The sequence below is a fragment of the Muntiacus reevesi genome, chromosome 12 (genome assembly GCF_963930625.1).
Source record: "Muntiacus reevesi chromosome 12, mMunRee1.1, whole genome shotgun sequence".
Taxonomy (NCBI): domain Eukaryota; kingdom Metazoa; phylum Chordata; class Mammalia; order Artiodactyla; family Cervidae; genus Muntiacus; species Muntiacus reevesi.
In genome coordinates, this window is record NC_089260.1 from 511,963 (window position 1) to 527,181 (window position 15,219).

The following is a 15,219-nucleotide window of genomic DNA, read 5'->3' on the forward strand; positions in this document are numbered from 1 at the left end:
AGCTTAGTCCCCTTCTCTCTGAGCAGGGGTATGTCTTAGTGACTCTGCTAACAAGAGGAAAGGCGGAAAGCTACGTCGTGACTTCCCTGCTCTCTCTGGGAGCACCAGTTCTGAGGAAAGCGGCTGAGCGAACACCCAAGCATCCCCGTGGAGACGCATCCTTCTCACGCAGATGTCAGCGGCGTGGGCAGGGAGCCCTGAGACCGCCATCGTCCTGGGTGGGTGAGCCAGCCACGTCGGCAGCAGGTCAGCCGGCCCCGGTGGAGCCTTCAGACGACTGTGCCCTGAGTGACGTCCTACCTGCAGCCCCAGGGGAGACCGGGCTTCCCAGGTGGTGCCAGAGGTACCGAACCCGCCTGCCAACGCAGGAGACGTAGGAGACGCGGGCTCGATCCTCGGATGGGGACGATCCCGTGGAGAAGCGCATGGCAGCCCACTCCAGTGCTCTTGCCTGGAGAATCCCACGGAGAGAGGAGCCCGGCAGGCTACAGTCCAGAGGGTCACAGAGTCAGACACGACTGAAGCGGCTAAGCGCGCACCAGAGACCCGGAGCCAGAAGCACCCAGCTAAGCCAGTTCTGAGCCCCAGACCATAAATCCCATGATTATACAGGTTTCCTTGTTTGAAGTTAAGTTGTAATTGTTCATAGCTTGTTTGTTCACAGTAACAGATCAGTACCTAGAGCTCTCTGCAGTCATGATGAATGCAAGGGGTTACTTTGTAACAGGAAAAAAAAACTACAAAATAAAAGGTGGTACAAAGATAAAAAGCAGCATTCATTGCCAACGCCTTAAGGTCACTAAACATTAGGAAAATACAATCCATCAAACTTTCAGAGAAAGGTCTTGTTCCAAAGGACATTCAAACCGGACTTTACCAGATAATTAATGGGTGAGAAAGAGAAAGTTCTATTTCTCTGGCATTCATCTCTCAGGAAATGAGAAGCAGGAGATGGAGACACCAGAGAGGAAGAAGGCAAACACGTATTTCAGCAGATTTTTACCAGCAATGAAAAGATGATGCCTCATGCAACTGAGAGTCAACCATGATACAATATCACAGGGAGACTCGTAAATATTTAGGCATCAACCAGTAAATTATGATGAGAGCTCTACTGGCCCTCTATCTTTCATCAAGTTGGTCCGTCCCATAAAGAAAATTTTTCCAGGAATAAACCAGGATACAAGGGACATTAAGAAGTTTCACAGATGCTTACCATTGAGGCATTCCTGGCTCACAACTACTGTGCTTCATTTCTGAATCTGTGACCAAAGGTTTCTGCCAAATGCATCTTCTGTGCCAACAGCTCTTTTCAACAACAGGAATACTGAATGCAAGAACCCTGCTTCTCTCTTCCAGCTTTGAACCCATCGGGGACTTTTTTCCTCTAGACCTTTCAGCACTGTGAATGCACGGGAAACTGTGGCATAGCGCAAGGGACTCAGCGTCAGCTTTAGTGTGGGCAAGTCATCTCTCGCCCTGAAAGCCACGTCTGTGTCTCTGAAAGGCAGTGGCCCTGACTCACAGCAGCCATGGATGGCTGGTACCGTCTCTGCCCGTGTCTGCTGGCGGAGCTCAGCTGTGTTTCACCTTCTCCATCTCCCAGCTCCCTCTTCTCATTTTCTGAAGCAAAGTCCATCTTTTTTCCAAGCTAACCACAGAATCTGACTGATGAAAACTATCTTTAAATCTTGTCTTTCTTTACATTCAATCATTAGAAATTTGATCTTCTGTGGCAGAGAAAGCTCCAAGAGAGTCATTTCTGGACTTCAAAAGTCACTCAGGGATTTTATCCTCAAAGAACAATAACGAATTAATCCAGGGAGTCAACAGAGGGTAGAAACCACTCTGCATGCATGCATGCTCAGTCCCTTCACTCGTGTCCGACTCTTTGCAACACCATGGACTGTAGCCCACCAGGCTCCTCTGTCCATGGATTCTCCAGGCAAGAACACTGGAGTGGGCTGCCATGCCCTCCTCCAGGGGATCTTCCCAACCCAGGAATCTAACCCACATCTCCTGTGTCTCCTGCACTGGCAGGCAGGTTCTTTACTGCTGAGCCACAGGGGAAGAAACCCCCTAGCATCAAGCTTTTATGGTAGAAACCACCCTCGTATTCATCTTCAGACAAGCAAGTGATATTTTCTCTTGATTAAGGGTAATATTCCAATACTGATATTTTTAGTCCTCAATAATAATATTGGAATGACTAGAGCACTTACATCCAAAAGATTTGATCCCACAGAGCAGATGTAAAGTGCCAGTGAAATTTATAGAAACCAATCAGCTTCAGCAGGGCAAGTCTTTGCAACAGACACCCCCTGGTCATTTCCCATGAACTTTTTTCTCAGGCGCTGGCATGGGGAAAGACACTGACCCCAAGTAGCAGGAAAAAAAGACAGGATGAAAAATCAAGAGATGCGTTAACCAAGACGTGACTGGGAAAGGAGGAGAAGATGATCTACGCTATTTGCATAATGCCAGTGATGCATCTGCGATCCTGGTAGATCTCCACTGCGAACACAACAGAGACATAGCAATGGAAAAGGCTCAACTACATCATCTTGAATTTGGAGCTGTTGCATTTTAATAATTCTTAAATACAAGCACATTTTGACTTCTTCATTATGTTCCCAGTGTGGTTATGCTGGAAATTTGCATGTAGGGATGAATCTCTTGACAATGATCTACTCCCCTTTTACTTCTTATATTACCCATTAGGGCACTCTGGTTTTTTTTTTTTTTTAATTATGTGTGAATGTAAGTTATATTTATTATCTATAAGTTTCAGTTTAGAACAGTAACAGAAATGCTGCAAATTATTTGTTATAAATTAGGAGACATTATGTTTGCTAGGCTTGAGAATCAGTGCTTTACTGGTTTCAAATCCTTTCTCACCTCAGGACCTTTGCACATGCTATTGCTATCTCTGCCTGGAATACTGTCTTCTGACTTTATTGTTATTGTTATAGCAAACCCTAAATTTTCAGGTCTTAGCTAAATCATCACTGATTCAATAGACTAAGTCAGAAAGTCCCCTCTTCCATGCTCATAAAGCAGCCTATATTTTTTCATAACACATAACAAGTGAAATTGAGTTATTCAGGTATTTTTTTGTTTAATGTCTGTCTCTATGCAAGGCACTTGAAAAAGCTGACATGTAGCAGGTGCTCAGTAAGTGCAGGTTAGATGAATGAATAATCAGAAAGGCTAAACTGTAACACTAAGCACCCAAGATTACACAGCTAGTATGTGGCAAAGTTCGGATCCTAACCTATATGGGATTGATACCGCTAACTATTGATGCATTATTTCCATCACCTTATTCTGTTTCCAGCTAAAGAGGCATCACACATAGTGAGGTGAATACAGTTCTATTCTAAAATATTAGAAGCAAAACAAGATCAAATTACTTTATTCCTGGTTTCTCCTTATTTGTCCCCAAGGTGAGATACTGCAATAGAGGTATACCCTCCATCCATGCATCTCAAATTGCCAAATCTGTGACTGATTTCCCTATAGGTTACTCCCCTACTGAGCCTATGCTACAGTCTAGAAGAAATGCCGAGTGTCAAAATGTATAACCATAAAAAAATGTCTTTATCAAGTTCCTATGTACCTAAAACAGTTCACGTCAAAGCTGGTCATCTGCCAGGTCATGGAGGCCCCAAGGCCACCCAAACACAGCAGAACAAAATGCATAAGAAGCTTGCAAATCGTACGGCCACAACCCACTAAAACACTCCATGCTGTGAATCACGGATATCAGGAGCAATCGTGAAACTGGGTTCACCAAACCCTGCACAGCTCTGGCCTCCGCTGGGACACTCCCACTGCCCGGTGAGCTCACAGGCAGCTGCAGCGCTCGGGGCGCAGACGCTCTGCAGCCACACGCGCCTGGGTTTGCATGCTGGCCCCTGCTGTCCAGCGGGTGGCTTTTGTGACAACTGACCATCTCACTGGGCCTCAGTTTCCTCACCTATCTTGGGGCTAGTACTGATTTCATAAAATTTTTATGAGCATTAATAATGTACTAAGCAACAGACAGTTTATTAAGTAATTGCTTAATAAATGATAGCGCTGTTCTTTCTTTTCTTGTTATATACACATGTATCCATTCTCCTCCAAACTCCCCACCCATCCAGGCTGCCACATAGGAATGAGCAGAGTTCCATGCGGGTAGCATTGCTTCTTATCAAAGTTTATCGTTTGTTTTATCCAAGGGAGACTGTGTATATGGGACCCAGCACAATACTGGCAGATGCACTTGATGCCGAACAAGCAAAAGCCATAAATAATCATATTATCTCACACTCTGCCCCGCCAAGAGTCTTACGCAAACCTTGCATTTCGTAAATATTTGTTGATTTATCATACAAAGTAAACCAGCTATGAATTCCAGCTGTTATGGATACACAGTCTAAAAACGAAAATCTTTAGTTGGAAGGTTCCTCTACTCTAATACATTTTGGAGAATCATGGAAACTGAAGGAACTGCGTGAAGACAGAAATCAGGAAATTTTCCCAGTCCTCTTCAGAGAAATAAAGAAACTACGTCTTGTGGACTATAGACCAATGAATTTAATTGTTGTCTGGGTTTCTAGATGGTTCAAGATCCCAGTGCAGATAATGAACATTTGAATACATGGAATAAGAAAGTAAACAGAACAGTCATCTGGGAATGACATGCAGAGATCGGAATTAGACATTGAGTTGTTGTCAGGAGGATCTAGTTAGAATCATACAAGGCTGTGATTGGAGAGTGAGGTAGTCAGAACAGTCTGGACTCAACTGTCACAGTTCAGGAACCAACAGAGGAAACTCAGAGCTGACCTGACCCACTTGCTGAATTTCGAAGCCTGGATACAGTGCCATGTACCTGGAGATGGTGCAGGGTTTCACGGGGAAAGGCAGCAAAATCTTAGCTCATGGAGGAATCGCTGTTCTTTGACATAAGGTAACAGTATAGTATAAGCGAGAATAGACCGCAAGCAAACAACTGGGCTGTCTCATATTTTGCATCTGTGATGCAAAAGGAACCCCTCCAATTCTGGATGCAGCAATTAGCCAAGTCTCAATTGGAGTTTTTTGGACTTCCCTGGTGGCTCAGCGGCAAAGAATCTGCCTGCCAGTGCAAGAGACGTGGGTTCAATCCCTGGGTCAGGAAGATCCCCCGGAAAAGGAAATGGTAACCCACTCCGGTATTCTTACCTGGGAAATCCCATGGACAGAGGAGCCTGGCGGGCTGCAGTCCATGGGGTCCTAAAGGGTTGGACATCACTGAGCCACTAAACAACCACCACACCTGGAGGTTAAGCTTTGGGTGGACAATGTGAGCTGCAGGCTTCATTTGAATCCTTAACCTCCGAGGATCCTCTATCTGTTAGAGTCCAAGAGAGAAGACAGCTAGAGACTGTTCCACACAATCTTATGAACTTTTGGGTTGTCCAAAAAGTTCCTTTGGTGTTCAAGTATCAATAAAAGGCACATTTTTCTCTTTCACCAGGAACCTTATTGAATGTATTCACCATTCTGTTCCACTACCTTCTGCCATGTTTCAGGCAATTTTATAATTCCATCTCCCAAAACTTTTTTTAGCTTTTTGAGCAAAGAATTGTTCCAGGTGCCTTTTACAGTCTTCCAGGGAATTGAAATTTTTTCCATTAATAGAATTTGGTAAAGACTGAAATAAATGGAAATCCAAAAGTGCAATGTCTGGTGAACACAGTGGATGAATCAGAACTTCCCAGCCAAGCTGTAATAGTTTTCGCCTGGTCATCAAAGAGACATGCAGTATTGCGATATCCTGACGGACAGTCACACACATTCCTGACTCACTCTGGGGGCTTCTCGTTGAGTGCTGCTTTCAGCGGGTCTAACTGGGAGTAGTACTGGTTGAAATTAATCCTCTGGTTTTTTCAGAAGGAGCTCATGGTAGATTCCTTTCCAATCCCACCATATACACAACATCATCTTTTTTGGATGAAAACCGGCCTTTAGTGTGGTTGGTAGTGGTTAGTTTCACTTGCCCCACAATTTCTTCTGTCTCATATTATTGTACAGTATTCATCTTTTACCACCCGTCATGATTTGTTTTAAAAATGAAACATTTTCACTATGTCTCACTGGATAATCACATGCAGAAATAGGGTCAAGAAGGCTTTTTCCCTACTTATGTTTCCTACTGATGTATGGAACCCAAACATCAAAGTGATTAACGTAACCAAGCTGATGCAAATGATTTTCAACACTTGATTTGGATATTTTGAGTATGTCGGCTATCTCTCAAGTGACATAACATTTTATCTGTGCTGGGTTGTGTCTGACTCTTTTCAGCCTCGTGGACTGTAGCCCACTAGGCTTCTCTGTCCATGGGGATTCTCCAGGCAAGAACGCTGGAGTGGGTTGCCGTGTCCTTCTCCAGGGGATCTTCCCGACCCAGGGATTGAACTGCGTCTGTTGTGTCCCTACGTTGGCAGGCGGGTTTTTACCATTGCATCGCCTAGGCAGCCCCAGGATAAAGCTGACTGTTCTCAGTGCCTGTCTTGATTTGATCATTGTCAATCCAACTGGCCGACCCCCCGTGAAGCTGACCCAGAGACACATCTTCAGCCCGAAATTCCATCAGCCCCTTCCAGCAGCTCAGCTGGTCACAGCACCTTCTCCATACACTACATAAACCTTATTTTGCATTTCAGTTGCATTTTTACCTTTCTTCAAATAATAAAGCATAATATGCCAAAAATGTAGCCTTTTACTTCCATCTTCAATATTAAAATGGCTACACAAAAATTCACCAATTTTGAAAAACTTTTTAAAGCACACTGAGATGACACCACCCTTATGGCAGAAAGTGAAGAGGAACTAAAGAGCCTCCTGATGACAGTGAAAGAGGAGAGGGAAGAAGCTGGCTTAAAGCCCAACATTCAGAAAACTAAGATCATGGCATCCGGTCCCATCACCTCATGGGAAATAGATGGAGAGACAACAGAAACAGTGTCAGACTTTATTTTTTTGGGATCCAAAATCACTGCAGATGGTGACTGCAGTCATGAAATTAAAAGACGCTTACTCCTTGGAAGGAAAGTTATGACCAACCTAGATAGCATATTAAAAAGCAGAGACATTACTTTGCCAACAAAGGTCCGTCTGGTCAAGGCTACAGTTTTTCCAGTGGTCATGTATGGATGTGAGAGTTGGACTGTGAAGAAAGCTGAGCACCGAAGAATGGATACTTTTGAACTATGGTGTTGGAGAAGACTCTTGAGAGTCCCTTGGACTGCAAGGAGATCCAACCAGTCCATCCTGAAGGAGATCAGTCCTGGGTGTTCATTGGAAAGACTGATGCTGAAGCTGAAACTCCAATACTTTGGCCACCTCATGCGAAGAGTTGACTCATTGGAAAAGACCCTGATGCTGGGAGGGATTGGGGGCAGGAGGAGAAGGGGACGACAGAGGATGAGATGGCTTGATGGCATCACTGACTGGATGGGCATGAGTTTGAGTAAACTCCGGGAGTTTGTGATGGACAGGGAGGCCTGGCGTGCTGCAATTCATTGGGTTGCAAAGAGTCGGACACGACGGAGTGACTGAACTGACTGACTGACTGACTGATATGACAGCTGTCACAATACAATCTAATTGTTTCTAATGAAGTTAAAGACAATTAAGCACTACTAGGGGCTTCCCTGGTGGCTCAATGGTAAAAAATCCACGTGCCAATGCAGGAGACAGGTTAATCCCTGGGTGGGAAGATCCCCTGGAGAAGGAAATGGCAACCCACTTTAGTATCCTTGCCTGGAAAATCCCATGGACAGAGGAGCCTGGCAGGCTGCAGTCCATGGGGTTGCAAAGAGTTGGACATGACTTAGTGACTAAAATAACAATAAAAGCAGTACTAGAGCCAGCTTACAGGAAAAAACACAAACAAACTTTTTGGCCAATCCAGTACTTGGCATCTGGTCCCATCACTTCATGGCAAATAGATGGGAAAACAATGGAAACAGTGATAGACTTTATTTTCTTGGGCTCCAAAATCACTGCAGAAGGTGACTGCAGCCATGAAATTAAAAGACAATTGCTCCTTGGAAGAAAAACTATGACCCACCTAGACAGCATATTAAAAAAGCAGAGGCATTACTTTGCTGACAAAAGTCTGTCTAGTCAAAGCTATGGTTTTTCCAGCAGTCACGTATGGATGTGAGAGTTGGACTATAAAGAAAGCTGAGAGCCAAAGAACTGATGCTTTTGAACTGTGGTGTTGGAGAAGACTCTTGAGAGTCCCTTGGACTGCAAGGAGATCCAACCAGTCCATCCTGAAGGAGATCAGTCCTGGGTGTTCATTGGAAGGACTGATGCTGAAGGGGAAACTCCAGTACTTTGGCCACCTGATGCGAAGAGCTGACTCATTTGAAAAGACCCTGATGCTAGAAGGGATTGGGGGCAGGAGGAGAAGGGGGCGACAGAGGATGAGATGGTTGGATGGCATCACCGACTCAATGGGCATGAGTTTGAGTAAACTCCGGGAGTTTGTGATGGACAGGAAGGCCTGGCGTGCTGCGGTTCATGGGGTTGCAAAGAGTCGGACACGACTGAGCGACTGAACAGCAACAATACTTTGTTTAAGGTAAAGGAGATAAAGGGTTAACAAGGTTGAGGAAGACAATCAGATGGAGTGAAAATACAGTCTTCTGTTAGGTGATAAGGAAAGTCATGAACGGTCAACACTTCATCTAGCTAATGTAGAAGGAATATTTTGTAATTTCTGTTCTCTAAAAATGCATATTCTTTGACTATAATATATCAACTGTAAAAAGAGAGTTAATCAAAGATCTTGAATCAGCACAATATGTTTCAAACTGAGGTCATAAAATCCAAAGGTGCCCTTTAATCTTTTAAAGAATTTACGTTGGCACATAGCTGGCTTACAGTGTCGTGTTAGTTTCAGGCGTACAGTGAGTGATTTAGTTATACATATACATGTATCTATCTTCCCTGGCGGCTCGGAGGTTAAAGCATCTGTCTCCAGTGTGGGAGACCTAGGTTCGATCCCTGGGTCGGGAAGACCACCTGGAGAAGGAAATAGCAACGCACTCCCGTATTCTTGCCTGGAGAATCCCATGGACGGAGGAGCCTGGTAGGCTATAGTCCACAGGGTTGCAAAGAGTCGAACACGACTGAGCTACTTCACTATACATTTTTCTATTCTTTTTCAGATTCATTTCCCATATAGGTTATTAGAGTGTTGAACAGTTCTCCATGATGCCCTTCAGGAAACTAGAGTAAGGGTAAGTTTTATTTCTATTTGCCTCAGTCATGTAAGTTTGAACGCACGCATATGCACATGCATACCATGTCATGATGTAAAATGCATTTCTTCTTGTGCATTATACTTTAAAGTTTAAAAAACTTTTCAAAAACTTGGAATAGAGAAATTGAATGAATCACTGCTGACGAAAAATTAGCCAAAGTCAATGGAGTCACGATTTTTGTTTTCAAACTTTAAACTTTTTATTTTGTATTAGGGTATAGCCAATTATAGCCAATTAACAGTATCATGGCGGTTTTCGGTGAACAGAGAAGGGACTGAGCCATGGGTACACATGTATCCATTCTCCCCAACCCTGTTCCATCCAGGCTGCAGCACAGCATTAAGTACAGTTCTATGTGCTGTACAACAGCTCCTTGCCGGTTATCCATTTTGAAGACAGCAGTGTATACAAGAGTCATGTTTTTCTAACAAAGACTCAGCAGAAAGAGGTTCCATGCAACGCTATGCCAGTTTCAACATCCACATTTCTTTTACTCTTTCTTTTGTAGCTTATTACTTGCCTAAGTAAACTACCTACTAATGATACTTATTTTTACACTTTATTATACAGTGTCCTTTTAAAATTGTACTCTAGAGTATAGAGATCATCATATTTTACACAGAAAAAAAACTCAAACATGATCCCTTTTTTTAATTTCCAGTCTTAACATTGGCTGACTTCCAGCCTCTTGTGACCTCAATATCTTCGTATGCTTCTTTTTTATATAAAAAATGCAAAGGTCAGGAGAAAAGATGGCTGAAATTTCTTTGGTTTTAAAATTTGTCTGTTTTGACTTAGCGGAAAGGCAGACATTTTTCTGCATCAATCTTTCCCAGGTACTTGGACCACAAGGCTAAGATCAAAATATGAATCGCTTTGCTGTACACCTTAAACTAACAAAATATGGTAAGTCAATGATACTTCAATAAATTTCCTTTTTAAATTATTGTTCTCCTTGCAACCATGAATCCCAGTTGCAATGGGATTGAAATACTTTGCTGGGCATGAAAAGTTCTCTGGATGTTGGCCTATAAACCCCAACCTTACACCCCAAAGCACACACCCCCAGCTGGTGATCAACCAAAATCAGCTTCCCGGGCTTCCCTGGAGGTCCAGTGGTGAAGAACCTGCCTCTCAGTGCAGGAGATGTGGGTTTGGTCCCTGATCCAGGAAGATCCCACGTGCCACGGAGCCATGGAGCCTGTGACCCACATTGCAGAGTCTGTGCCGCAACGACCTTGAACCCCAGCGACCAAAGTTCATGTGCCCCAAGCCCGCACTCCACGACAAGAGAGCTGCGAGGAGAAGAAGCCCACACACCCCAACCAGAGAGAGGACCATGCGGAGCAAAGACCTAGCACAGCCAGAAACAAACAGATAAGTAAATGAAAAGATGGGTCCGCCGTCCCTCATGCTCAAAGAGCATCTCTCACCGTCTGACTGTCCCCCTCCTACCCCGTGCTGTGAAACTCAGGACTCTGTGTGTTTACCACACTCTTTAGGAATATATGTGTCAGAAAATTACATTGCAGAAACTCACATTTCAAGATTGTCTGGCCCACTATCCAAGGACCCCTGGCCGAGATTCCTCTGTTCCAAGCACTCAGGTGTTCTTGCAGAGTAGGAAACACTGAGTCTGGCAAGAACAAGGACGGGACTTCCAAAAAGAACAAAGACAACCTGTGCCTTGCCGAGTGACTCAGTCCTGGCCCTGTGCGCCCTGAGTCACAGCCGATCCATCACCGCACCCTTGGAGGGCATCCTGCTGACAGAGATGGCCACCTTGCCGGCTGCCAGATCGCTGGTATTCCGTGAGGAAATTATGTCCTTCTCTGCATCTGCTGATTTAGTGCCCTGGCACAGGAAACCCTTTCAGAAGGGAAAAGCAGTACTGGGTTGCCATCACAGCAACGATGATCTAGCGAGGACCTGTTATGCAGAGCAGTTCAGACCTGACCCCTGCTTTCTGCAATCACGCTGTTCACTGACATGTGATGACAGCTGAAACGGGCGTGAGAGGCTGAGCGTCAGGCACTCAGGGGGCGGCGGCGGCATGTGTGGGTCTAGAACCATCAACAGAAACTTCATGCATGTGACAGGGGTTAAGCTGAGTCTCGAGCTAAGAGTAAGGAACACGTAAGACAGGGAAAAGGAAGGGCATTTCCAAAAGTGGGAAGAACAAAGTGTCCCTAAGTGCAGAGGCAGAAATGCACCTGGCCTGTTGGCATGAATCAAGAATCAACATGAAATACTCTCTCTGTAATCTGCATTTTGCATCCCACATTTGATCAAAGGAGTATATACAACCCATCTCATTAAAGCAATATGACTCATAGAGCAGGTTTCATTAGCTAGCTTTTCTCCGATCTGCATCGTATACAACAGTTCTAGAAAGTGTGAAAGTCTTCCTATCACCTCTTTGTGGTTAATCGGCAACCCCATTCTCCCACATCTCTTTCATCTGCTTCTGGAGTGAGAGATCTTGGTCAATTACAGAACTGGGTGAAATTCGATCACAAGAGTCCATTACTACATTGCACAACACTGCTGAGACCTGGAAAAGGTAGAAGGCTAAGGAGGATCTCCATTAGAAAGAAACTTTAGTAGAAAAGATTAAACATTGACCCACAGAACTATTAAATAAAATGCTGACTCATGTTATAGGAAGATGAGCCACAAACAGATTAAACGTCTATTTCATTTGAAGTTTAGAATCAGCATGGTCTCTGTAGGCACATCTGAATCACTGAGTTGATATGACTCATGACTTACCTCGAGGCTGCTGTTGACTGTTGCCCAGTATGGGCACTGCACAAAAAAAGCCCCAGACCTGGAAAGCGAGCTCTCTACTTGCCACAACACATGAGGACAGAGAATGCCGCCGGCCACATCAACAAACAATGCTGCACCATCAGGCCAGCAGACACCATAGCCGCCCCCAACAGTGCACGCTGGGGCGATGCAGGATGGGAAAGAACAGAATACTAGCCTTAGAGAGTCAAGGTCCACATCAAAGGAATGGTTTCAATGAGCCCAGACTCTTGCATCTTCACATTCATAGAAAAGTGCTAAATTCATTCGTTTGAGATGTCTGTTTTTCTTTAATTAACAGTCATCTTTTGATGTTCCCACTACCCAGCCTACATTGCCAAAACAAACCTGGCATGTATAACTGGCTCCTCCCTCACCTGTTTGGAGCCGTCCCTAGAGGAACCTGAGGTGCTGCCCCCGGGGCTTACGTCCTCAGCAGATCTGCCAGATAAACACAGCTCTCATTTAAGTTGTGCTTCTATTGTTGTTTCAGTTGACACATATGTGTGATGCTACATCTGTCCAGATGTAGCATTTTCTAATTCTACCTGGCTGGGGCATATTTTTTTAATTCATCCATCTTTCTCTCATTAACTCAAAAGCTTCTTAGAGGTGAATTGGGAGTTCTGATCCTCCTTCTGCATGCAAGCTTTATTAATAAACACATTGTAGCTTACTCACTTTCTCAATTTTGGGGATAAACAAACAAGAAGCTGGAGAATAGGTGGGGTAGAATTAATTTGGGTCTGTTCTTTGGAACGCTGTCCCTGCATGAGCGCCCCTGCTGCCCCCATGTCAGCGCACCAAGCGAGAGGCACGGCCCGCTTACCTCGCTCTCCCGGCGAGCCTGGCACACCGGCATTTCCGGGGAAGCCCGGGGCCCCGGGGGGTCCTTGCTCACCAGGGGTTCCCGGGGAGCCCGGCCTCCCAGGCTCTCCAGGAGGCCCCTGGATGGTCCGCACGGACGACGAGTGGCTGGGAATCTGGTTGAGGATGGCTGTGTACCTGGCCATGTGACCTGAGACGGGAAGGACAAAGACAGCATCCGATGAACGGTCATACGTGGATTGGGAGAACTGGACGTACTATTTGTCAAGGCTCCAAACAATTCTGTTAGACACCACCAAGGCAAGAGGCACATCCCTCTGAAATAAGTTGATTTCCAAATGAAAAGATTCTGCATTTCCCTTTGGATGATATTAACAGCTGGACTGTATTCAAAGCCCATCTCATGCGTTTGGAATTCCACAGCTCACGTCAGCATCTCAGTAAGTATCACAGAGCAGAGGTCATAAATTTTATCTTTACCCCCAACATTTATCTGACCCCTAAATCCTCACCCAGCTGCCCCTTTTCTCCAGCAATTTCCACCCAAATGACTTGTCTTTTCTTCCAACCCACAAAGCCTGCCCCACCCACTTGCTCACAAATCCCCAGACAAGCGCTCTGTTTCAACTCATCTCTTCATTGCCAAGCCTTTTTGCAGAAACCTTTACTTGAGTCCCAGCTGCAGAAACTCTCACTAGCTTTATTTTTTTTTAAATTTGACTTTCTCTCATTATCCCTTAACTCAGTTGAGCCTGTAAGAATGGATGTTAATAATTACAAGTAAAAACTGAGAAAATATTTGATATCATAATTCCTCATTTTCCCAGCATCATCGGTAGACAACATTTCCCTACAGAAGTGAATTTTCCAAATAACTATTATATAGTCCTTTTTAAATATCCAATCCTAAATAAGGAATGGCAACCATTTCTAGAGGGACGATTTCTAAGACACGGTCAACGCCTTCTTAAGCCTAGGAGCAGGGCTATCATTAGGACTGGCTGGCTGATCACCAGGCCCACCAGGAGGCATGTTCGTGAAAGTCCGGGTATGAGCAGACGTTTCCGCCTCTGCTTTTTCAGCTTCCTGCTCTGATAAGGGGGCCGTCCTGCATTACTTCACCAGCGGCCATCACTGGAGCCTCACACAGTTCAGCCTTTCCTAGCATAATCCTTCTGATGAGCTGTGGACCAAAAAGCAGATAACCGAGCAAGTGAGGAACCATAAGCCACATGGTGATCACGCTCCGAAGCAGAGCTGCAGGGAGGACAGATGAAGCTCAGATGACAGAGACGCGGCTCTGGGGAGGCTGAGCTGTGCTCACGGGGCCACATCCAGCCTCTGCCGTGTTCTTCTCCGACAAGCACACTGACAGGCAGGCCCTCCCCGTTTTACAGGCCTGTTTCAGCTCTGGTATAACCCCACTGGTTTCGGTTTCCGAGAAACTATTCACAGGAATCTGACAATTCCTGAGGGGAAAAACTGGATTCTGAAATCTCAACTTTTAGGCCACGTTTCAAACAACCACATATCCGCAAAACGCTTTTATTCCAAAGTGGAATAAGACAGTAACTATTATGATATAGTCCTTATGTTATGGTCATTGAGTCATATTAGGATTTAACCCTTAGGTTTCCTTAAAATAATTCTTTACTCATTTACATTGTATACTTGAAATGAGAAACCTACAAAATAATCCAAGATACAGGTTAGCTTCAGACATTTTCTACTTAATGTTCAGTTTCCTTTCTATAATTGTGTTTTCAGAGATTCTTATTTTAGTATTAAACTTAAATAGTTTCACTTGTAAATTCTCTATCTCGTACACGCTAGTGTACTATATAACATAAAACAGAATAAAGTTAAAACAGAGGAAGCATTTAAAATAGAGGGAAAGTTCAAGTTTAAAATGAAGAAATGGGACAGGTGTGATGTAAAGTGTGTTCCAGTGCAATTTTTGGCATGGACCCAAAGATCATGTCAAATGTTACATGAAGCTTGTACCCATGTGTGCATGTGTGTTTATGTGTTTGTGTTTTATGGCATAAGTCTTAAAGAGAAGGGCCTTGGGCTAACCAAAGAAATGCATAAGAAAGAGATATTGATTTAAATCCAGAGATTGGAAGGTAAGTTCTGATGCCTTAATTTGGCAGCTTTCAAGTGCTTAGCACTTGAGAAAAAAGTTTTCTTTATTTGTAGAGATGAAAAACAAATAGAAGATTTGATCTGGGCAGTCAAGTTAAACCTATGCAGGCGAACAGAGAGCTTC

The 15,219-nt window shown here is 44.4% G+C and overlaps 1 protein-coding gene across 6 annotated transcripts in view; it reads right to left on the bottom strand.

Moving 5' to 3' along the window:
• The window catches only part of COL14A1 (collagen type XIV alpha 1 chain), a 225,961-nt gene that overhangs the window by 14,765 nt on the left and 195,977 nt on the right, over positions 1 to 15,219 (bottom strand). For all 6 annotated transcript variants that reach the window (XM_065903379.1, XM_065903381.1, XM_065903380.1 and 3 more), the window contains exon 45: positions 12,952 to 13,140. In XM_065903379.1, the coding sequence (XP_065759451.1) occupies positions 12,952 to 13,140 (189 nt within the window). The remainder of the gene's footprint in view (positions 1 to 12,951; positions 13,141 to 15,219) is intronic.